The 23,713-nt window shown below is 41.0% G+C and overlaps 1 protein-coding gene across 1 annotated transcript in view; it reads left to right on the forward strand.

The window, feature by feature from the left end:
* Positions 1-23,713, forward strand: part of PLPPR1 (phospholipid phosphatase related 1) — a 130,416-nt gene that overhangs the window by 54,692 nt on the left and 52,011 nt on the right. Inside the window, exon 2 of the mRNA XM_086770480.1 lies at positions 3,457-3,565. Within this exon, the coding sequence (XP_086626606.1) occupies positions 3,503-3,565 (63 nt within the window). The 5' untranslated portion in view covers positions 3,457-3,502. The remainder of the gene's footprint in view (positions 1-3,456; positions 3,566-23,713) is intronic.

Below are 23,713 nucleotides of genomic sequence, written 5' to 3' on the forward strand. Positions count from 1 at the left end.
ACTATAAAGACTCAGCAAATACTAGTTTGTCCTAGATACGTCCTTTTTGCTGTCTGCCACATGCTCACATAAAAAGCTTTAGAACATACCTGAATGGGGCTTTTAGAAATTCTTCTGCTCTATTAGTAACCTGTAAGAAAATATCTTTTTTTAGAACATTCTTCTTTCCTCCACTCTTTGACTCTCATTCTTCTTTTTTCCCCAGATGTATTCCTGCGGCAAGAAAATATCTTCAGCTTCAATTCTTTTTTCTTTGCTGTCCTGCTCAGTTAATTTTCAATTCACTTATCTATATTCTATGTCTCCACTTGTTCTCCCAGGAGAAGTCAGACAATAACCTCCTATGCTGTAGTTCAGGGGCTTTCTGAAGATGCACGTGGTGTAAATTGAGCAGGGTGAGAACTAACTAATGCTAATTAATTCACAAATGTTGTATTGTACAGTTATATATGTTGTTTAAAGAGTAGAAGCACCTCGTAATACCAGAGCTCCAGATTATTAATATTCCCTCTGCAGTGGTCCCTAATTAGTTAGAATAGCTTTGACCAATTCTGCTCTTATACAATACTCACATACCAGGCCTTAAAAGGTCACAGCTACTGGGATCTAAAAAGTCTCTTACAGTTTTGCTAGCATGAGTTCATTAACAACTGAGTCAAATTGATAAAAATAAGAATATAAAATGGAGAAGGCAATACCAAATGCTGATATTGCAGCTGTTATTTCCCGTTGCTTTGGTCAGAGGCTTTGCACTGTGAAAATTTGTTCAATTTGAAGAGATCTGAATGGATTATAAAACATGACTGTCACCAAACACTTGTTTTACATCTTATTGTGATTCTCTGATTCTTTGGGCAAAAGTGGGTTATCTCTGACTGCTCTGCAGACTGGAGCATCTCGGGATTGCTGTAATCTGTGTTTTGCTGTCTCTGTCCCTAGAGGACTCATTGCCAGCTGGAGAGAGACAAAAGATGGTGCTTCCACCAAGATCACACTGTTCTTCCCCTTCCCTCTTCTGTCAAGTGAACTGATGAAAAGACCTGCTATGACAAGCACAGGCTAGCTGAGAGTTTTCCCACAATCTGGGAATTAGCTGGCCTGATCAGGCAACTATTTGGTCTTTTACTGCTTACGTCTGACACAAATGTGTCATCGCATAGGAGAGAAGCTGACATGTAAAACGCTTTCCCATAGGCAATGCAGTTTTTTTTTAAACCAGTGGTGCACAATAGGCTTAAAAGAACAGACATGGTGATATATATTTATGACATCAGGAGTCACCTAGCATTAAATTAGAAAATTTTTTTATGACTACTAAGAGCCCTTGGCTTCTTTGCTAGTCTGTGCGGTTGCTTTCAGTTGTCTGTTGAGAATGTCTCTTAAATTCTTGGGTTGCCTTGCAGCCCTCTGCTTTGGTTAGGAACACACACCAGTCACAGCTGTTGGAACTGAAGGCACGGCTTGAAGTTACAGGACAGTGTTACAGAAAATCTGGGTTATTTCTAAGCTTGATCTGGGAAAGCATTCATGAAGGTGCTGAGGTATTAACATCTTTGCACTAAGCTGTTTGAAAACCGGGATTTGCAAAAAAGGAACTGACAGTGTATCTCCAGGATACAAAAGGAATTTAGTGGAATAATGCTCTGTAAGCTGCTCTAACTCTTTAACCTACTGTTCTACCAGGCACTGTGTGTTTGCCAAATTAAAGGAAAAGCCGCATGGCACAAGAACTGGCGGTATGAAAAATGTTGTTAAAAAATTAATAATTCCATAGCCCAAATGGGTTGGATTAGCTTGTCTTTTTTAAAAAGCGATGTCACTAACCTCTAAGATAAAACCCAGCCTATTTCCTAAGTAAAGCTCAGCTATGTTTGGAAAAACAGGCATTTTCAAAATCCAGAATATTTGTATTTCAGGACTGGGATACAGTATAGAATGGGAGTATCTGAAGTATGTCACAGGTAACATTTCCTGAGCATTTTGTTTGACCTGTAACTGCATTTTTTCAATGGTGAATAGTTCAGAAGCCATTCTGACACAGGACGTGTCTTCACTGGAGTCACTATAGCTGTGCTGTGCCTAGAACTGTATTACCAAAACCATCATATACATTGTGTATTTTGCAGCTCTGGGTCAAGTTGTGAAAAGCTGAGATAATAAATACATTAAGTAGTTCGTAGGTGGCAAGACAAGAGCCTGCGGCAGCTGATTCAGCTCCTCAGGCTTCGTAATCTCTGCTGAACTCAGTGCTCTGATAATAGTACTTCTTCCAGTAAATCTGCTGAGGGCTAATGAGAAAGCACTGATCCCTTCGTGAGTCTCACAGGCTCCATATGCCAAGGCCTGAATTGCCACCCAGATGCCAGTGAGATCAAAGACATGGGGGAAAATGTTGTGCAAAGCATCCTCTGGAAAATACACCAGATTTCACCTCATTCTTCCCCCCTGGCCCTGGCCTGTGAAGGTGCTTATTATCTAGGCAGGGTTTCTGTGTTGGAGGTGAGGTCAGGCCCTCCTAAATCTGTGCTCTTGCTTGATGTGCTTACGTTAAAATTGATAGCAAAGGGTTTCCATTCTCTTCTTTGTCTCATGCCCTATGCAAGCAGGCACCTGGCAGTTCTGAGCCACCTTTCCCTGCTAGCCTATTCCTTTCTCTAGAATTATTTAGGCCAGACTTCACTTCTTGATGTGTTACCTCATGCATGCAGAAAAGCACATGAACTGTCAGTAAAAACTCTCCGTGTTGGTCTTCTGTTCTCTCGTTTCCTACTTTTTGTGCTATAAAGAGTTTAAGTATCTTAGCACAGAGCATTATAAGGGTATGGTAGTTACAATAGCCAGTAGCCTGAAATAAAGCTCAGTAGGTAGGATTTTGTGGGTTGATGTACGAATTTGTAGCAGGCTAGAAAAGCTCTGCAACAAGAGCCCAGTCCCTCATTGCATTTTTCTTGTATTTGCTTGTTAGGTCTTTTTTTGTGCGTAAGACATGCTGTCATCTTGAGCAGGTCACACTTCATGCGGGTAAACATTTTGATCATGTGTACAATTAACATACTGTAAGGGTGTCTTTTAAAGTTCATCAGTCAATTACCAAAACCTCTTGATTTAAAACACACAGTAGGCAGGACAGTGGGCTGAGAGTGTGATTTCACAGCTGGGGAAGAAGCCTTTGCCTGGGAGTGGATTGTAATTAAGCAAAACACTTGTTTTCCTTATCTCTCTTTGCTCTCTAGATGATGGTTCTTGTAATCTGTGTCTGTCTCTTGCTTTTCTGCTTCAAAGGGAGTGCCTTCTTAGGTTATTTTGTATGACCACAAGTTAGACCTTGATGTTCTTTTTAGTTTGTACCCCTGGTAAATTATGTCAAAGCTTCATGTTAATGAACCTCATTGTATTAAATGTGGAGCTTGCAGAAAAGTGAAACATACTGAAATACATTTGTCTTTTCTTTTTCAGGATAATAAAGTTTTGAACAGTGCCTCCCCAAGAAGTGTGATGAGAAATGGCTTTAGGAAACAATACCCAGAGAAGTTATTCCATCATCCCCTGCTTCATCTTTGTTGAGGTGAGTGCAGCATTCAGTTGCCAATCCTACATAGAAGACAGCGGTGCCCTGCAGGAATTAGGTCATTTGTTGGACATATTTTTTGTTATGAAGAAAGCTTTCTTACTCAAAACATTAACATCTGTCTTCATACTCAAGAGCCATCAAGTCCCCCTGAAACAGTCCTGCATGAGTTAGCCAGATCTTAGGTACAAGCGTGCGAGAACAACTAGATGCTGTGTTTTCTACCCTCAGACCTGTATCCATCTTGCTGCTGCACAAGGCCTAAACCTTGTTTAAGGAAATGTCTGATCTCAAAGTCTAATGGTTTATAGGCTTAGGAAGCAACACTCAGCTCTAATTTCAGTTCAGATGGAATAAAAAATTTAGATGAGGCATGCCTGTCTTTAAGCGTGATGAAGGAGCTGGGCTAGCACAAGGGCTGTGAATTGACTAGCAGTGAAGTTACAGGAGTGGTTGTTCCTTCCCACAGTGGAATATGGCTCCATATCTTTGGTAAAGGTAGTTTTTATTTTAAAGTAGCTTATTATTTTACTCTGTACAAATTGCTTTTTTTGTAATGCTTCTTTTACTTACTCTAACACTGCCAGACTGACCAAAATCATTATCCAAATCAGTGAATGTTCGACTGGTGCTTATAAGGATGGGATAGTTTTCTTGGCAAGGGGCGAAACTCCAGATTTCCAAAGAGGATGAATGCTTCCATCAAATTTAGATGGTGAAAAGCAGATAACTGCCTGTTACTGACTGTCTTCAGAGACACCTATCTGATGTAGCTTGGCTGCAATACTCACTCTGCCCCAAATTATGAAGCGACTTGTGCTCTTCCACAAGAGAAGCACTAAGAACAGTCAAAAGACTAATTGTAATGCTGGCTGTTGCGTAAGACTTATCCCATTTCCACTGAAATCTTGGAAAGGTTTGAGTGTGCTGCAGCAGCGTGTGTATGGGCACTGTGAATGGTTGCTTTCCAGAGCTCCTGAGCACTGACCTTTCCCCAGGAACATGGGAAAAGCATGCAGTAGCATCCAGGATCTCTCTAACCCTTGCTCACCTGGAGTCCCCTCCTCTTACTGTCTTCTCCAGCCAGGAGATACAGTTCCCTTATATGCACTCTTTACTTGCAGTACTATCACCCTAGCCCCAAAACACAGTCAGATGATCCTGGGTGATTAATCTAATGTAAATTGTAGTTTTCCTTTAGATTTTAATGGGCCTTCCTTGCAGGAGGAATCTGACTGCTTGGAAGATGAGGACAGAGGAAAAGCATAATAAACCCACTAGTAAATCTTGGCATAGGGCCTTCCCAGCTGCAGCTATGGCAGGCACCAGTGTGGGAAGGTGGCAGTGCCTTGCAGGGCTTCACATGGATTTGTCACTGACATCATGTCCAGCTTCCTGGGAAATGTCTGTCTCTGCTCCCTGTAGATAATAAGGGACTGTTCCAACTGAGAAAGTGAGTCACTACTTCATCCCATCAGCTAGAGAAAGAAAAATTAAAAATTAGGAAAAAACAGCAATAAGTTCAGAAGAAACCAAATAAACACCATCAGGAATGAGATGTCTCAAATTTATTGCTTGAAACAAGCAGCTCTGAATATATTTAGTCCTCTAGATGTGTGAATGGTGAGCCTGATTGGCAGCCTGTGACAGAGATATAAATTGTCCTTCCTGTAGATAAGACTGTCATGAATATGAGAATAAATCTTTTTACAAGAGGAAAATAATTTTTCGCCCCCTAAGTGCACTTTCCTTGTCCTTTCATGTTCTTGCCTTGCTGATACCAACACAATTTTAAATTAAAAATCAGTGAAAAGCAGAGAGGTAGTGTCTGAAAAGATGTTCTCTCTGCTACATTTGATGAAAACACGTATTTCTTCCCCTCTTTGCCCACAGTATAAATTTTTAATGTAGCACTGTAACTACAAATTCATAGACTTATGTCAAGAGTGGTGGCATTGAACAAGAGGAAATCTAATTTCCTGCTGGGAATGCAGAGATGATTGCTAGTAGCCATTCAGTCTGAAAAGTCCCTGTAAATCTTAAGGCACACTGAAGGTGTTTTTCTTTTCTTCCTGCCATGCTTCAGAGACTAAAGCGTTTTTTAGATGAGCTTACCCAGACACCAAGCCCTGTGCTGGATTGCCTGGGCTAGGATGGGCCCTATTTTTGTAGCTTTGAAGTAGCCATGAGAATTGATTAGCTGTGTGACACCTTGCTGCAGTTGCTCGAGGTGCATGCAGAACACCTAAAAATAACATTGCCTGCTTTCCTTATAACATTTTTCCATGTGAAAACAATCTGGCAGCAGGCGTGTTAGGTGATCATCAGTAGGAAAAGAGGTGGTCAGTAAATATTATCATAGGCCTGTTCCTCAGAATATTCTACCTCTTCCACTGTCTTCTAGGGATTGTAGTCCTGTAATTAGAAGTTTTGAGGTATTTGCTCTTAAGAAAAAAATACTGAGCCTTGATTGTTATATCAGATGCTCTGCCAGTAGGTATTTGCTAACTGCCCAGTATGCAGTCTGTGTTCAAAAAAGTTGTGATGGCAGTGGTGGAAATGAGGTGTGATAAACAGTTTGGACATTTTAAATACCATTATGCTTTTAGTCTTTACAAATGTGACACTTATAATTTCAGTGGATATTTGCATTTCTATTTTTTCCCATTTCATTTTCCTCCCACTGAACTAACTTGTGGCAGTTAGTTATTATGAAACCTGACCTGAAGATGAATGGCTCATTATAAAAACTTAAACCCTATGCCTGACTCTACAAATTCCTTTTTATGTTGAAAATATGAACTTTTAAATAATATAGAGATAGCATGTGATGTCTAATCTGAAATGACAGAAATGTTAAATCAACATTTTCAATCCCTAATTAGAAACATGATGTCATGTTATGAGAAGATTCAAAGGCTAAGTAGGGAATCATTAAACTAATTTTTAGGCACTTATCAAATCTGAGTCCCTCTCCCAAATAATGCAGGCAGCTTTCTAGATGGTTCTTTATTGTATTATAAGAGGTATCATTGCAGTCTGGCATTTGTCACCAAATGTCTATGAAGATATGGTATATTACAATTTGTTAAACACATAAGCAATTAATTAGGGCATACAGAAGACTAACATTCTCGTTTTCCCTGGCTGGCTTTGCAGCATTGCTTACAGCCAGCATCAGTGAAAGGAGCCATCAGGAGCCTCTTGCTCAGCCTTGGTTTACATGTAAAGGTTGCAACAAGATAAGACCAATTTTTTTCCTCATTCAGCTGATATGTGTCATTGCTTTGAGCAGCATACGGACCGTGGAGTACCTGGTCATGAGGACTGATGCTGCTGGCTGCCGACAGTTGTTAAACAGAAGTGCAAAGAGCAGGGTGCCCTACTCTGGTAGCCTCCAGAGTCCTTTGGAGTCAATGATGGACCCAGCGCATGCAGCAAAGGCTATAGAGCTCCTAGCTGTTGGTATGCCCTGGATCTATCCCAGCAAATGCAAATAGTGCAGGGGAGCCTGTTTGAGGATTTGTTGATGGCCAGGACGGATCACTAAATTGGTGTTATACATTGCAGGCAAGCATGAGAGAAAGTAGGAGAAGCAGCAACTGGGATGACAGGAAAAAAAAATCATACATACTCTTCCTTTTTCACACTTTTGACTTGTGGTGGCATTTGTTGCCAAAACTCTTTGTGGAGCATCTCCTACCTCATTCACCTGCTGGGATGTGCATGACAAAGTGCTGTCAGAAACATCTTTAGTGATGCTTCAGCACAGCTGTGGCGTTATTTTGCAACTCTCCTTTGCAAGGTTTGGTCCAAGGAGTGTCATGTTACATCCTTCCATATAGCATCCACATGTGTGTAAGGCGAGGAAAAGTAAAATCTCAACACAGTGGCCCATTTTTCTGCAAGGAGGGAATAATAAATTGTCAGAACAGCTAAGCTCCTTCACATCTAGGCAACATCAGGTTTAGGTGCGGGAGACGGGCAATGCTGGGTGAATCCCAGTTCTCTTCCTAGGGGACTGGTGAGCTACCCTGAGGTCTTGATCTGGCAGCGCTTTCCATGTGCTATGGTCTTTCTCTGTCATTCTTCGTCCCACTTGGATGTTAGCTTTCTAGGACAGAACTCATGCTAGCAAGGTGTAGGGGGGCTGAGTACAGTCTGGCTTTGAATTTGGTGGGTCAAAGTGATTATACTTGTTTTTGCAGTGTATTTGATGCTTATCATTAGTGACAGGAAGTGTAATGTGGTGTGATAATTGCATTTTCTAATAGATGTTGGAAGGATAGTTACACACTATGAGTAAACAGCATCTCCACAACTATATGTGGCTTAAGGGGAAAGGCATGCAAACGACTTTTGAGCCACCGTAACTGTTTGAACAGTAGTTTTTAAAGAATAAGCAAACAACACTTCTTTTTCCTCAAATTAAACCCCTTTCATCTCTTCTGAGTCAAGAGCAGTTGTGACAATAATGGCTCTCTAGATAATAAAAGGAGACATTTATTCTGGAGTTTCTGCTGATGTGGTGCTTTTGACTTCCTTTTTCCTCCTCTTCCTTCTCACATTGTAAGTCCTGGTTTGAGGACTTGAGTTGTTTCAGGGTGTAAGTTATCTGAGGATTTATTTTTAAGTACAGTTACTTCTAAAGGCGTCAGGCGCATCTGAGGTGTGTCTTTGCACATGAGAACACTGCAGTTTTCTGGCATCAGATTTAATTAAATTGTCTTAAACTGATCAAAGAGTTACGGAATATCAAATGACTTTAATATAACTGATGTATGTGCCACATTGTGCTTTATTGTAGATTATTGTAATCCTGACAGTGACAAGGTAGTAGGGGCAGACTCAAATAAGCAACACCATTGAAACTTAAGACATTGGACATCATTCAAATTTTGTAATCTGAAGATCCTACTTTTTCATGCTGTATCCATTATTCTGCCCTCGGGGAAGCTTTTGCATGCAGAGTAGAAACTGTTTCTTCTTGACAGCTTACTATACAGAGTATTGCAAAGAACTGAAGATTTTGTAAGAAAAATCTCTTCTCCTTTTCTCCCCCATGAATAAAATGAAAAATGCTACAAATTACAAAGGTCTAGTCTTATATCTATCCTGATGCAAACTTTGATTTTAACTGTAGGTATGTTACAGCCTCATAGGATCTCTGTTTCTACAATCAGTGGGGTAAATTTTCCTTTATTTTTTGCTATTTTAGTTTTGGACAGATTGAATCATCTTCAAATATCAGTTCAAATATATTTTTTTTAAAAAAAAAAGAGTTTCAACTTGCAGAAGCACAGAAAGAAAGCATTCTTCTTTCTCTTCCTGCCTACATTTTCCTGCCAGTTATTTCATGTAGTCAAGCCAACAGCCAAACTACTCTTTAGCAGGAGAATTTCTGCAATACTGAAATCATTTATGTAAGTGAAACAAGTGCCTCTTGAACTTGTGTTTGTCATCGGCATCGCAGCAGGGTTTAGGAAGCTATGAAAAATAACTGAATTTATAACAGTCATGACATATGGGGTACCTTTTTTTTCTAATTTTTTGTTCAACTGTTATGAAAACTCAATAGATTCTGCATATTTTGGTGTATTGGCTGGTGTCCTCTAATTTTGAGCAGTGTTTGAGAAGTGTGAAATGTCTTTTTCTGTGTGCTGTGGTCCTCAAAGCAACATTGGTAAGAGGCATAGAATGTATGTGGAGTGACTTTCTATTTGTACTTCTTGGAAAAAAAAAAACCCGCTTCTCTCTTAGGAAAAACTTACTGATTGCGTTAGAGCTTTAATGATGTGATTAAAATTGTATAAAGGACATATGAACATAGGATCACAGTTTTCCATATTCAAAATATAGGTTTTAATTTTGGCAAGGTAATGTTCGGTTCTCCTAGAAAATACAACAAAATTCCGGACAGATTTTAATATAAACATTAACTAAAAAGGCTTCCCAAGTTGAACTAACTTCCAAATATTTGCAGTGGTCAGTGACTCTTCCTGTAGCAGTAGCTAGTATCCACCACGTCGGGCTTTTTTATTTTGTTTCCTGCTGAGGCAGAGAAGAAGGATTTTCCAGCTGTTTGTATGTACTGTCTCAGTCCCTCCCCTTGCTCTAGGTGAGGTGCACACAGCTATTTAAAGCCCTGTGCCTTGTTTCTCCATCTGTGCCACGCAAGCAGCAGTGCTAAGCTGCTCCACTGGGATGCTAGGAGGACAAAATGCCCTGAGGGACATGTCATGTGCTGGTGTTGTATAAACTGCCTGTCATTAGATCCCCTAGTTAGACCGACTGTGTGAATTGATGGTGACAGATGCTGTGCAAATTCGGAGGAGCTCTTCTGGTAACAGGGTGATGTTTCTGCATAATCCCCACGCTTCAGTCACTTCTGTTTCTTGGGATTCATCTTTTCTTATTTCATTCACTCAGCATATGTATCTGTTTCTCTTTGTTGCTCTTTCTAAATGTCTCTTTATGTTCCCCATTTGCCAGTCACTCATTATTGTTGGCTTTCTTTGTCTCCCCACCACGTACCTCCTTTGTTCCAGGATAACTCCATATTGTAAAATTGCCGTCATCTCAGTGAATAGGTGTCTCCTGAATATTGGATTAGTTTTGCTGAATTGCTAGGCAGCCTTCATATTACCCAACTATAAACTAAACCTTATTTTTTTTTAAAAGATAATCCTTCTAGGTGCTGCGCAATTAGGCAAAAAGCACAGAGAACTCGTGGCCAAAATGGGCACTCTGTAAAAAAGTAGATTACTATTTGATACTCCATAGCTTCTTAAGGACATTTTAAAATTAACATTAAGGGACTGCCCAAGAGGGATTAGCTGCTTTACTGCATTTTTCTTTAAAACCTAAATAAAAGAAGGATTGTATTGTTGCTTGCAGATACGTGAAGCATTTTGTATCCACCCTCTTTATCCTGAAAATTCCCCATCACAAATAATCCAATCGACAGCCTGAATAACATCTTAGGGTTTGCACAAATGAATTTGGTGCAGATTTCAAGGAATAAATTAAAGGTACCAAAAATTCTTTGTCTTTATGAGTAACAAAGTGCAAATTACTGGTACGTGAGTAACACTAAATAAATAAAACTATTATGAAGGCAGCAGAATGTGGCAGCAAATACAATAAAATACATCTTTCTGGAGAAATGATGCTGTATTTTTTGAGATTTCTAACTCACTTAGTTGGGTTTTATGATGTATTTTGTGACTTCTGGGGCTGTTTGAAGGGAGGCCTGCTACTTTCCCTCACTCCATCCCCACATCCCAGCATTTGAGCAGTAAATGTTTTTTCTTTGTTGTATTCCCTTACAGTCATACTGTGTTTCAGTGGTGTACTTCACCAGGAATTTCTGTGAGGTGTTGCATGTAGTACAAGCAGTTCTCAGATCACATTCCTAAAGTCCGATCATATACTTTCTCACTAGTATTGGATATGTCATATGTTTGTTCACAGCTTTGAACTCAGTGGGGCTATTGAAGAGACTGTATGAAAAGTGATCATATGCAGATGTGTTTGCAGGAAATATGTGAGAAAGTGGTATTGCTGGGTATTGACATTTTGAAAGTTGTTACATCTTGTGCACATGGTGCTAAATAGGCACTCAGCTCTTAATACATGCAAAATCACTGCTTGTGATGATGAAAGCTTACAACAATGATTCGAAATTGACCCTTGTATTTGGAGTATATGAGTCTTCATGGATTATCTTTCAGTTTCATGCCATGCCTAAAATAATACTTCTGATTCAAAAGTTCAGATTTGGTAAGATTTTGGATATCTGTGACTTTGATATAAACATACAATGATAAATTCTATTAGCTCTTCCTCCAACACTCCGATTTTAAGTTAAAGAGTCAGGGATATAGATGCATCTTCATCTTGAAACAGTGATTTAATGGTTGAGATTTCTATTGCAGATAGATTTTTAGAAATGGTTGTTTGATGAATGATTAATCAATATTTTACTAAGCACATAGTCAATTTTTAAAGAGTTGTTACACAGTTCAAGAAACCAAATGCTTCTTCATAGCAGTCTGTAACTCTTACTTCTGGGTTGTGGGTTTATAGTACTCACTGGGATTAAGATCTTCATCAGACTAGACATAACTAGAGTCCCTTGGCTGACTGTCGTCTCTAGTGGCCTTGCAGCAAAGACTTTGCATGTTTGCAGAGGATTAGTGCAAAAAGCCAGACTGTTTTGCTGAAAAGTTTTAAACATACTCCAAACCCCTGCTATACACTTCTTTCCCATGCAGTTTCCTGTACCAGGCAATCGCATGAGCAGATGAATTGGAGAATCCATGTAATAGGACACATAGGGGATAGGCTCTTACAAGTTTAAAATAAGTGTGAATCATTTGTTAACTTTTCATAATTCTACAGCGTTATTAACTTTTTATGATTCTATAGTAATTATTGATGGAGTCTACCAAAAATATGCTACAATAAGATTAAAGCAGCTTGGAAATAATTATGCAGTTATTATCATAGAATCACAGAATGGTTAGGGTTGGAAGGGACCTTCAAAGGCCATCCAGTCCAACCTCCCTGCAAGGAGCAGGGACTCTCCAGCCAGATCATGTTGCTCAGAGCCCCGCCCAACCTGGCCTTCAATGTTTCCAGGGATGGGGCTTCCAACACCGTTCTGGGCAACCTCTTCCAGTGTTCTACCCCCTTCATTGTGTTCCTGGAGTTACTGTCAGTTTTGTCACACCTTCAGTAGGGTGAATTCTGCAATTTAAAGCATAGCTATGTTTGGTCATGTAATGGCTGAATTATCCCTGCATTTCCTTCTCCCAGCTATTAAATCCTGCATGTCTATCCTAAAAATCAATAATCTATTGTTCATCATGACTTAATGGATTATTTCTGGAGTGTAGACTTCGCATACTTGGAAGGAGCTCTAATAAAAATAATACATCAATGCTTGTTATATACTTTATTTAAACACAGAAATTTAGTATATGGTTGTTTTGTGCAGATGTATAGCATTATTGAATTAATAATGCTTTTATGTAGATTAAACCATGTATATCAGTCTACTTGATTTTTCAAGGCTCATTGTGAGTTTTGCATGCTTCATGGAGAGGATGAGGTTTGGCCTTTAAATCTCTTCTCAAAATTGTTTGTCACTTTGTTTTCCATACTGGAACTATTGATCAAATTTCCATTTGATATGTTGTATTCTCTAATCAATATTGCATTTTTATAAAAGTATAGCAAAAATGTGTAAATGTACCTCACAAATATAATCCAGTTTCTTATTAGTGCCTGACCAATGTAAGATTCCAGTCATAATGGAGTGAATTAACCTTTCAAATAGATTGGATAGCAGATTACACTTTTCTTAGTTTTATAGTTGTGCCAATCTTTGACTTGGAGCCACTTATACCAATATTCATCAGAGATCTTTATGATATTAATGGTAAGAAACATACTGAAACTCTCAAACTGATTAAATTGTGGGAACAGAGTGCTTTATACAGCATTGGTTTCATATGAATACATATCAGAATTGATTTATCATTATGAGTTTTGGGCTTTTCTTTCTTATTGCAGGAGTCTTTCTGTAGAAAAAGAGGAAAAGACCAGTTCGGGACTTGGAAAAAACTCAGAGTAGGTGTGATTTGAACAGGAAAGGCATCCAGGGTCAACCAAGTCAGTAAGAAATCTAAGTCTATACTTCTTTGAGTTAAAAGAAAGGTCATAGACTCACAGAATAATTTCTGTGGGACAGGATCTCTGGAGGTCTTTAGACACAGCACGGCTCAGAACAGTGGCAGCTGGATTAAGCTCCTCTGGGCTTTGTCTAGTTGAGTTTCCTGCTAGGCAGCCTGCTTAGTTTTTGAGTATCCCCGTAGGAAAATCACTTGTCCTAATATTCTTTCTAGTAAAGTGATGTAACCTGATGTGAAGGAGAAAGAATCTAGGTCCAATGGCAGTGAAAAGAAAAGGTAGGATGCAAGAAAAAAGAGGATGGTAAAGGAAAGCAGTAAAGGAATGAATTGTAAAAAAATCTTCCTGAATTTTAGAAGTATGTGCAGTTGGAACCTTAAGACCAGTTTCTATTTTCTTGCAATAATTTCACATATGTATTTGCATGCCCAGTATGAAAATGTGTATTGGTTACCAATTGTCCACATTCCTTGTTGTTGTCCACACTCCCACATTCCCAACACGTTAGACCCATATTACAAACCTTGCTATCTCAGTCTGTTTTGTAAATCAATGAGCTGTATCACTGCGCTGCTTTTTCCTACCATCTGCATCCTGAAGTAATTTCCATTGGACTCTCCTCCATACTACCCACTATTTAGCTTTTAGCTTCTTACAAAAATGCATGCACATCTTAATGTCTTCTCCTACTGTGCCTTGGTTTAGTAAGACCCTGAAGGAGATAAAACTGCCCTTTGTCTATGTGGAGACTTGTTAAAAGAGTTTTGAGGAACATCAGTGATGTTAAATCCAAGTTTGGACAGACTATTCTGTTTCTACTTGTTTAGGCAGGGCTAACACTGACAAGAGAATGGTATCTTTAAGTGAAAGGGACAAAATGAGCACCAGAACCTAGCGATTTTTGAAAGTTTTCAAAATCCAGGTTTTCCCTTCTTCCCTACCCTGCATTCACAATTATGTAGCAAGATGATTACGGATTCTGGGAAACGAAGTGATCATTATTAATTTTTTAAGATGACTGCCTACCTGTGATAATGAGTTGTATGAAAGGATTGGCTCAGACACAACATGGCTTGCAAGCAGCAGATGAGATTCAAAGTGATAAGGTAATTCCGGTTTTAAAAGCTTCCTGTTCAGTTGGAGAAATGTTAGTGGCAAATAAAATGGACTTTATAATGCATTATACATATTAATAAGACTATGTCCATTTAGGCGAAGTAAAATGTCTTTGATTGTTTCCTGCTTAATTTAAAACATTGTCTCTATTTGATTGTTATGACTGGTCTAAGAGTCCTGCAATTTTGATATCAGCAGGTAGTTTCTTTTGGCAGTAACTGCTACGTTCATCAATGTCTAATGACTGTAATGACTGTAAACCTGTTCTACTCTATTAAATAATGTTGGTCTGGCAGCACAGGCAAGTTTTATGAATTTTAATGAATGCTTTTCTATGAATGACAAAGCTTCAGAGCTCCAGCTCTGAAGGTTATTGATTTAGAGGGAAAGCCTTTATACCTGGAAGAAATAGTCAACAGAACAAGCACCTAAGAAGGTCAGTTAGAATAAGACTACATTTGATTTTCCATCCTCTACAGATGGTTTTGGAGTGATGAATTCTGGACTGTCTTGATACCAATCTTGCTGACTTTTACCAGACACAGCAGTCCAGCACAAGAGTACTGGAACACAAAATACCCAAATACAGAACAAGTCAAGAAATTTCCATCAGAAAACATTGTTTGGAACTGAACTTTTTAATGTAATTTCTAATTTGAAGTATTCAGTGAAACTCCAGTGGTAGATACCATGTTGTTCCACTAGCTCACTTAGGAGGCAACTAGAGATCTTGGATTTTTAAGATTAACTGTTGTGGGACAGCTTAATACAAAACCCATAAATTTACCCAAGTCTGTGCCTGACAAGGCATCATAACTTTTAAGACTTCTCCAAGATGCTGAAGACTTGCAGGAAGGTTAGGGAGCTGCAGTTTGGGTTTGTGCAGCAGAGCTCCTGCTTCTAGAAGAGGGCCTCTCTGCAAGTCTGAAGGCTTGGTTTCTTGATGTTAACAGGGAGAGCAAACTGGCCAAGTAGGCTGGCAGGGTCTGTGGCTCTGAGAGATTTTATGGTCTGAGGCGGATCAACTCCTTGGAAATACCAACAAAGAGGCTGGTAGGTTGTCAAGTCAGAGAAGGATCTAGAAGACATAATATTTCAAAAGATGCATGTAGGCTGGAATCTTTGACATTGAAAGATATCTCCCAGTGAAATATTGTTTTGGTTTGAAATAAAATTTGCAGATTTTGCTTTTCAGCATGCTCTCTTCCAGTAGGATCTAGGTTAGGATGCAGAGTAGCATCAGCAAGCAGATCTGTCTGAAGCTGTGGGACACCAGCAGTGCAAAATCATGTGCTGCGTTTCTGCACTTGGGCGCTGTAAAGCAAAGGCAGGACAACAGGGAGCCCCCTATGTGCGCTGAGGGGATGGGGTACCTGCAAGACCTGCAACACAGATCCTGCGCTGTTTTCCCTGTGGTATTTTCACTTGTTTGCTGTTCTTATATGAAAATCAAATAGGCAGCAAGGCTGATCATATGCCTATGCTGACCATTGTCTTGTAACCTTCTCTGCACTCTCTGTTAAAGCTAATTACGCTGTGATTTGTTTGTGTAGTGCCACTGGAGATCTTTTCGTCTAAAGACATCAAAGTACTTCACAGCTATTAAGAAGATACTGAGCTGATTTAGAAGGGAGAGGAAAAGAGCTGCTTTGTCCCCAACCCAAGCAACCCTTGGACCTAGGAGGATGACATCTTTCATCAGTAGCATACAAGGCAGTTGTGAGCCAGACCAAATGCCTGTCTTGGCAGCAGAGCTCTGAATGTCTGTGGGAAGCAGGAGATAGCTAGGAAAGGGTATATATAAAACAGGACTGTTGTATGGTGACTATCTCTGGCATGGTGCTGGTGCTTCCCGTGGTCAGGGGGAGTGTCACTGTATTTAATAACTTCTGATAGATTTTTCTTCCAGACTTTTTTACAGTTGCTTTTTGAGTCCTTGTAAATTGCTAGCACCCATAATTCCTATGTCAACGAGTTTTACAGCTTACCTCTGCCATCTGTGTTTTTGTTTATGTCACCTGATAGCATCATTTAAAGTCTTGTACATCTAACGCTTGAAAAGAATGCAGTCTTTCCCTGTTTACCTGTGCCTCTATGCCAGTCACAGCCATTTGCACAGCAGTTTCTGGAGTCTGCTTCAGGTTTTCTTGGTCTTCTGGGAACTTCTGGGATTGTCAAGGGAGTCCTGGGAACCCTTGGAGGAATGTCGGGGTGCCAGTGAGGACAGCTAGATGAGCCCATGGCTGCTAGCAAGCTCTAGCAGCTGCTTCTGATCAAAGGGCGCTCCGAGCTTGCAGATCCTGAGTCCTGATCAAAGACAGTCAAGTGCTCTTCCAGTAACTCTGCTCACAACAGCACCCATGTCCTCAGCTATGACAGTGATGTGTCACAGGGTCTGAACCCTGTCAGCCATGGGAGCAATTTTCACTGTATCAACGGAGGCCTTGACTGGCACATGGAGCTGCAGAAGGAGGACGAAGCTTTGCAGGTGTCAGGCTGTAGAGGCACCTGGGGCCTCTTGCTGTGGCTGGGACAATGGGAGATGGCCTTTTTGCCAGCAGGAGGGTTGTTCTCATTGAGGATCTGTGTCACCAAGTGCATGAGCTGTGAGAGCAGGTCAGCAGACTGCACAGCATCAGAGATGACAAGAAAGAGACCAACCAGGTCCTTTCTGAGACCCTGCAGCTTTGAAAGCCTGAATCTTTAACTGCAGCAGGCGGACAGGCAGAGTCTCTGTGTATCAGATTGGAAAGTGGAAACTCCCACAATGGTGAAGGCTGGAAGTTGGTGACTTCTCGCCCTGGGGAAAAGGCTCCTGCTCCACGTGCAGATCTGCAACTATGAAATAGATTCAGTGCTTTGGCAGCTCCTTGGCTGAGAGCTCTGTCCAGTGAAGCACTTGAGCCAGCTGAACCTGAACCATATGGCAAGAGGAAATGGTGAGTGATAGTGCTGGGAGACTCCCTGCTTGTGGGGAAGGAAGGCTCCCATCTGCTGACCTGACCTGCTATCTGGAGAAGTTTGCTGCTTGCTAGGGGCTCAGGAGTGGGATGTTGAGGAAAAACTATTTCAATTCTCAGACTATTACTCCCTAGTGCTTTTCTGCCTGGACGCCAGTGTGTCGGGAGTGACCTGGAAAATACCAAGGATGACTACGTGGCTCTGGGTGCAATGGTCGAGGGCATGGGAGACTGGTCAGTGGCACCCTTGATACTGCCAGTGAGGAGGAGGAGGAGGGCCTGAAGAGGACTGGATGGATCCTGTGGCTCAAAATTGGTTGCACAGCTGATGTGCAGCAGGGTTTGGCTTCTGTGACCATGGGACCCTTTTTGACTGCTTGGAAGGGGATCAGCCTGACAAAACGGAGCAAAAGCACCAACAGGCTAGCCAATCTTGGGAGGAAAGCTTAAAGTAATAGTGATGGGGGAGGGAGATAATGACCAACAATCATGTGAAGGAGCAGGTTGGAAGGACCAATGAAGGACCAGGACTGAGCAAAGGGCCCAGAATTTATGTGAACAGGAGGAACAGTAATCAACAAGAGTGGCGAAATGGGATCCTACCAAGCATAAGCACGTAGGTAAGGAAGTGACGAGGAAGGCTCTCAAACAATTTTTTTTTTTTGGGAAATCAGCACAGCTGGATGCTTCTCTGTCATCTCACATTTAATAGCTGGTGACTTGGGTTTGTGGATTCCCCTGTGAGAGACCCAGATCTCTCTCTCACACATACACATGCGTGTCTATCCCTGCCTGTTGTTGAAATTGGGAGCCACTCCAGTTCACCCATCAGCAGCCTGTTCCCAGCACAAAAGGTTAACAAAGCAAGCTCATATTTATAGCTGGTTTCTTGGCAGGCCGTGCAGGTTATACCATTAGCAGGTTTTCTTTGTCTAGCTTATTGGCAGGTGTTCTTTGTCCAGCGAGTGGCAGATTATTATTGGATTCACTGTTTCAGCTCGAGACCAGTTTTCATGGCTGCTGAGTTTGGTCAACATTCAAGACCAGGGTCTGACAATATTCAAGGCCAGGGACAGATGCATGGTCACACTCTCTGAGGTGCCTGTACGATACTGTACACACTGTGGGAAGGAAATGAGAGGAATTAGAGGTCTGTGTGCATTAGCAAGACTATTATTTCCTTGGTGTCACAGTAATGTGGTGGGATAGCTCACAACACTGCAGTGCTGCCATGGAGAGACAAGCTTTTTCAGGAAGGACAGGCTGCGACGGAAAGGAGGGAGAGTTGTGCTTTCTATAAGGGAGCAGCTGGGACACATCACATATCTACCTTGGGATGGGTGATGATGCTGTGAAGATGCTTGTGAGTCAGAATTAGCTGATAGATCAAAATAGGTGACATTGTTGTGGATGTCTGTTATAGACCCATCTGATCAGGAAGCAGTAGAAGAGATGTTCAGACAGCTGGAAGAAGCCTCACAGTCACACACCTGGTCCTCATGCAGGACTTCAGCCACCTTGGTATTTGCTGGAGGGACAACACAGTAGAGCCCAGGCAATCCAGGAGGTTTCTGGAATACATTGATGACAACTTCCTGACACAAGTGATCAAGTTGCTGATGTAAGATGCTCCACTAGACTTCATACTTACAAACAAAGTAGAATTTGTTTAGGATGTGAAGGTCAGGGATGCAAAGGTCAGGGACATCCTTATCCATGAGATGGGGGAGTTTAGGGTTATGAGAAGAGGGAGCAAGCCAAAAAGCAGGATCACAGACCTAGATTTCAGGAGAGCAAACTTTGGCCTGTTTGAGGAACTGCTGGGAAGAGTCCCATGGGATACAGCCCTGCAAAGAAGAGGCATCCAGCGGAGCTGGTTGATTTTCAAGGATCGCTGGTTGATTTTCAAGGGTCACTGCTTCTAAGCTCAAGATTAGTCCATTCTGGTGAGCAGGAAATGAAGCAAAGGCAGCAGGAGATCTGCATGGATGAACAATGAGCTCCTGATGAACCTCAGACACAAAAAGCAAGTACAGAAGAGGCAGCAGCAAGAACAGGAGACCCAGGAGTAATGCAGAGGCACTGTCTGAGCATACAGGGGTCAGGTAAGGAAAGCCAAAGCCTACAGGGAGTTGAATCTGATAAGGAATGTGAAGGGCAACAACAAGGTTTCTACAGGTACATCAGCAGCAAAAGGAAGATAGGGAAAATGTGGACCCACTCCTAAATGGGTTAGGGAACCTAGTGACAAAGGACACAATAAAATTTGAGAAGTACTCAATACCTTCCCTGCCTCAGTAAGACTGGCCTGCAGGAATCCCGGTCCTTTAAAAAATCTGGATCAAGGAAGCCAGCCTCAGTGGAGAAGGATCAGGTTAGGGAACATTTACACAAACTGGAGAGACGCAAGTTCGTGGACCCCAACAGGATGCACACATGGGAGTTGGCTGCTGTCACTGCAAACCACTCTTGAGTAGCTTTGAAAGGTCATGGTGATAGGGAGAGGTTCTTGAGGTCTGTAAGAAAACAAACGTCACTCCTACCTTCAGAGAGGGAAAGAAGGATGATTCAAGGAACTACAGGCTGGTCAGCCCCTCTTTGTTCCTTGGTAAGGCAATGGAACAAGTAATCCTGTAAAAAATTTCTAAACACATGAAGGACAAGAAAGTGGTTGGGAGTGTTTGGCATGACTGCTGATCTCATTGTGAAGAGGAAGGGACCTGGGGATGCTGGTGGAGAAGGTGAACATGATATTGCAATGTGCTGCTGTGGCAAAGAAGGACAACAACCTCCTGGGTTTCACTGGGAGGAGAATTGCCAGCAGGTCAGCAGAGATCATCCTTCCCCTCTACTCGGTACTGGTGAGATACATCTGAAGAGAACAAGAGTACAAGAGAAACTCTTTTCTGTGGTACCCAGTGAAAGTATGAGAAGTAGTGGGCACAAGCTGAAACAGGAAAGCATGTTTAAAGAATAAAAGGCTTTCTTCCTTTAAGGGTGATTTAACACCAGGACAGATGGTAGAGAGAGGTTGTGGAGACTCTGTCCTTGAAGATAATTAAAACTCAACTAGAACAACCTGCTGTAGCTGATCAGGGTGTTGGACTAAGTGATCTCCAGAGGTGCATGCTAATGCTAGCAATTCTGTGAACTACAGATGACAGCCTGGCACCTTATTCAGACGTGTCTGTAGCTGGTGACTCCGTATAATTGTTCTCTCATTTACTGGGTCTCCTTGATGCTGAGATAACTGCTGTAATGTGGGTTGTAAGGGGAGCTTTATTTTGGTTTTACAGGTGGGGAAACTGAGGCACAGAGTGACTTATTGTTTCTTTGGCTAGGGTCAAGGTCTCAGCATCTGCCTATGAAGTCTTTTATCACGACTTTTGCTTCAGTCTGAGAAATGACTGTCTCAGATTTGTCTGAGAAAACCCAGGTGCATTTCAGTAGCTGTTAGTTGAAATCTCAGCTCTTCTCTTCATTGTAAGCCTTTTCTTTCTTTAATGGCCTTGAACTATCAACATAATTTTTCATAGCTAAATAAAGTAGTTTTCTCTTAGAATTAAACATTTATCAAGTTATAGCTCCATTGCCCTAGCACAACATCTTAAAACATATTTTAGTAATAAATAAATGCAGTCATCTGTAAAGCTGCTGTCTCTAAAACACAATTACTCAGCCTTTTCCTTTCTTTTTTTCCCTCAGCAGATAGCAGAATAGGAATATTGAAGCATTAGTCATTTAAAAATGTGATAAAGTGTTTTCATGTGTATGGGAAAGGAGGGGGATTAAACAGATGCTTAAAATGTGCCAGAGTGCCATACCACTATAGGAAGGAGAGGGAGAATATTAGAGAGACTGCTGCAAGAAGTAGTTAATAATAATAAATTAAGAACTTGGCAGCGGGGCGAATAATTTAAAATTGTCATTTATTGTAATTGATGAAACTATCAGAGCGTCTTTTATGAAAGAAAGGAGCAGTCCAGGCACACACAAGTAAGTACTCTTTGACTAAAAGGAGAACAGAGATCTGAATGCCTATCAAAATATTCCTAAGAGAACACTAGTTTGAGCACAACAAAAGAGCAATAAAATGTTCTCCTTTTTGGTGTGTGCTTAGGTGGCTTGTGGAGTTACCACCAGTCCAGGGGAGGGAGAGCTCCTGCTGCAGAAAGACAGCGGTGGCAAAGGGTCTGATCCAGCCTCTTGTCTCTGCATACACATTTACTGCTGGGAAATTATTTGCACATTTCTAACTCCAAACACCTACCCAGAGCACTGCCATAATTTATGAAACTTTCAGAGAAAGGGCCAGCTGTTAACACGTTTCACAATCCATGGCAACATGACCGTTTGTTTCAAAAGCAGCAGAAAGGGGCCCAAGAATATACAGTGTCTAAATGTTTGGCTTCTCTGAGGCTTTACATTTACCATTGGATTTTCTGGGTTGAAAAAATATTGTAGAAAAATAGTTCTGTTCTGTCTAAGAACAAAATAGAAGTTATTCCTGTTCTTTAAAACCTCACAGCTCTCCAACTTGCCAGTCCACCTGCAATGTGCACTAAAATACAAATGTGGGTATACGTAGTTATTTGCTTTGGAGCTAGGCTCCCTTTCTACTCACATTTGCATTGCCAAAAGTGACATCTTTTAAGAACCTGACAGGGTTTGTTTCTAATTGAGAATCTCTCCTAACAGGCAGATTGATGACCAGAACAAAAGATGAAAGTATGGGCAAAAATGTCTAAGAAGAGAGCAAATTCAGAAAGTATTTTCAGTGTGAGGGAGGTGAGAGGAAGGGCTTTCCCTGAGCTGCTCTTCCTAATGATGCATGGTTACTCTATTGGCTTTATTGTAAGGTTCTGTCCCTGGAGAGGTGCTTCCCTAAGCCTGCAAGGCAGGGATGCTAGGGAGTGGAAAACAGCTTTCCCTTCCTTTGGCCAGATATGATCCCAGCAGCTTTTAGATCTGTCAGCCTGATGGGGAGCTTTTTTTGTAGCTTCTTTGATTTTCGTGGAGTAATAATGTCTGGATGACACAATGGCCTGTGGACCCATTGGCAGCTGTCTGCAAGAAAGTAGCTCCTTCCCAGTAACAGGCTGGGAATGATCTTCAGGAAAAGAAAGATGCACAGAGGATAAGAATAAACAACTATTCATGGGGAGGAGAGTATGTACTACTATGTAGAGGGCTATTCTGCTGTAGTGCACCTTGGCATTTGTCTAGAAGTCAGAGTGAGCAAAAGTCCCTTCTTGACTATGTTTTCCCTTGAACTTGCCTCAAATATGTTGCTAGAAATGTCACCCACTCCATCATTAACGTTTAAGTTTACATCTGAACGAGCACAGGGAAAGTAAGGATTGTGTTTTGGCATGGTTTGGTTTTCACTTTCTTCAGTTTTTTGTTCCTTTTGTATTTTGCGTTATCCTAGTTCTACTTTTCATCTGATTCTCCCACTGTCAGTCCCTTCAATCTTCAGAAAGATGCTTTCTTTCCTACCTACAAGGACACATCAGAAGTGAAAATATACCTCTACGTCTGTGAACAGCTTTGCTTAGATACCACAGGAAGATACTGCAGAACAATAATGAAAAGCATATTGAAAAGATATATTAGTATGTTGTGCCAGAATCTTGTGTCTTGTCAAGATTTGTTGCTTCTTGTCATATGAGGAATAGATTTTCCTGACAGCTTCTGTATAAGTGAAAGTAGTAGTTAGATTAAAATGCCTTTAGAGTGCATGACGGATTTAACAGCTTTTATGAGCCATTTGTACAGTGAAATACCCTCAGTCAGTGAACCATTCTCAGGGTTGTACAGTAGCTTGGAAGCTGTTTTAGCCAAGGGCAGCTTTAGCTCCCCAGGGCAGTCCTTGTATTGGACACTTCTGGAGCACACAGCCTTACGCAAATAAGATACGTGTGTCTGCCAGTCACATCCATATTTTGCGTGGAATGACTGTGATACTTCAAAGCTAAATAAGCTGCAATTTTGTGTTTTGATTGCTGAAATTAGGCAGATAATGAATTATGACAAGATTTCACAGCATTGCTAATGCACTGGATGACTCATGTCAGTATAGTCCAGGTTAAGAACTGCTGTCAAAAAGAATCAAACTCAAACCAGCCCTTTCATGGAAGGACACATCTTGTTTCAAGTTAGAAGGACAAAATTCAACACCAAAAAATCATTAAATTTGTTTGAGTTGCTCCGAGTTTTACAACACTTTTATTATTTTGCTATATTACAATATTTAAGTATGCCAACAAGTTTCATTAATTCAGATATTTCTGAGGCTGGAGCAAACCATTAGGTAGATCTAGAGCGATCTCCAGTGAAAAGCAAGCTGCAGAACTTTATCCAGACAACCTTT

This window comes from Chlamydotis macqueenii, chromosome Z, assembly GCF_036417535.1.
Source record: "Chlamydotis macqueenii isolate bChlMac1 chromosome Z, bChlMac1.mat, whole genome shotgun sequence".
In the NCBI taxonomy this organism is placed as follows: domain Eukaryota; kingdom Metazoa; phylum Chordata; class Aves; order Otidiformes; family Otididae; genus Chlamydotis; species Chlamydotis macqueenii.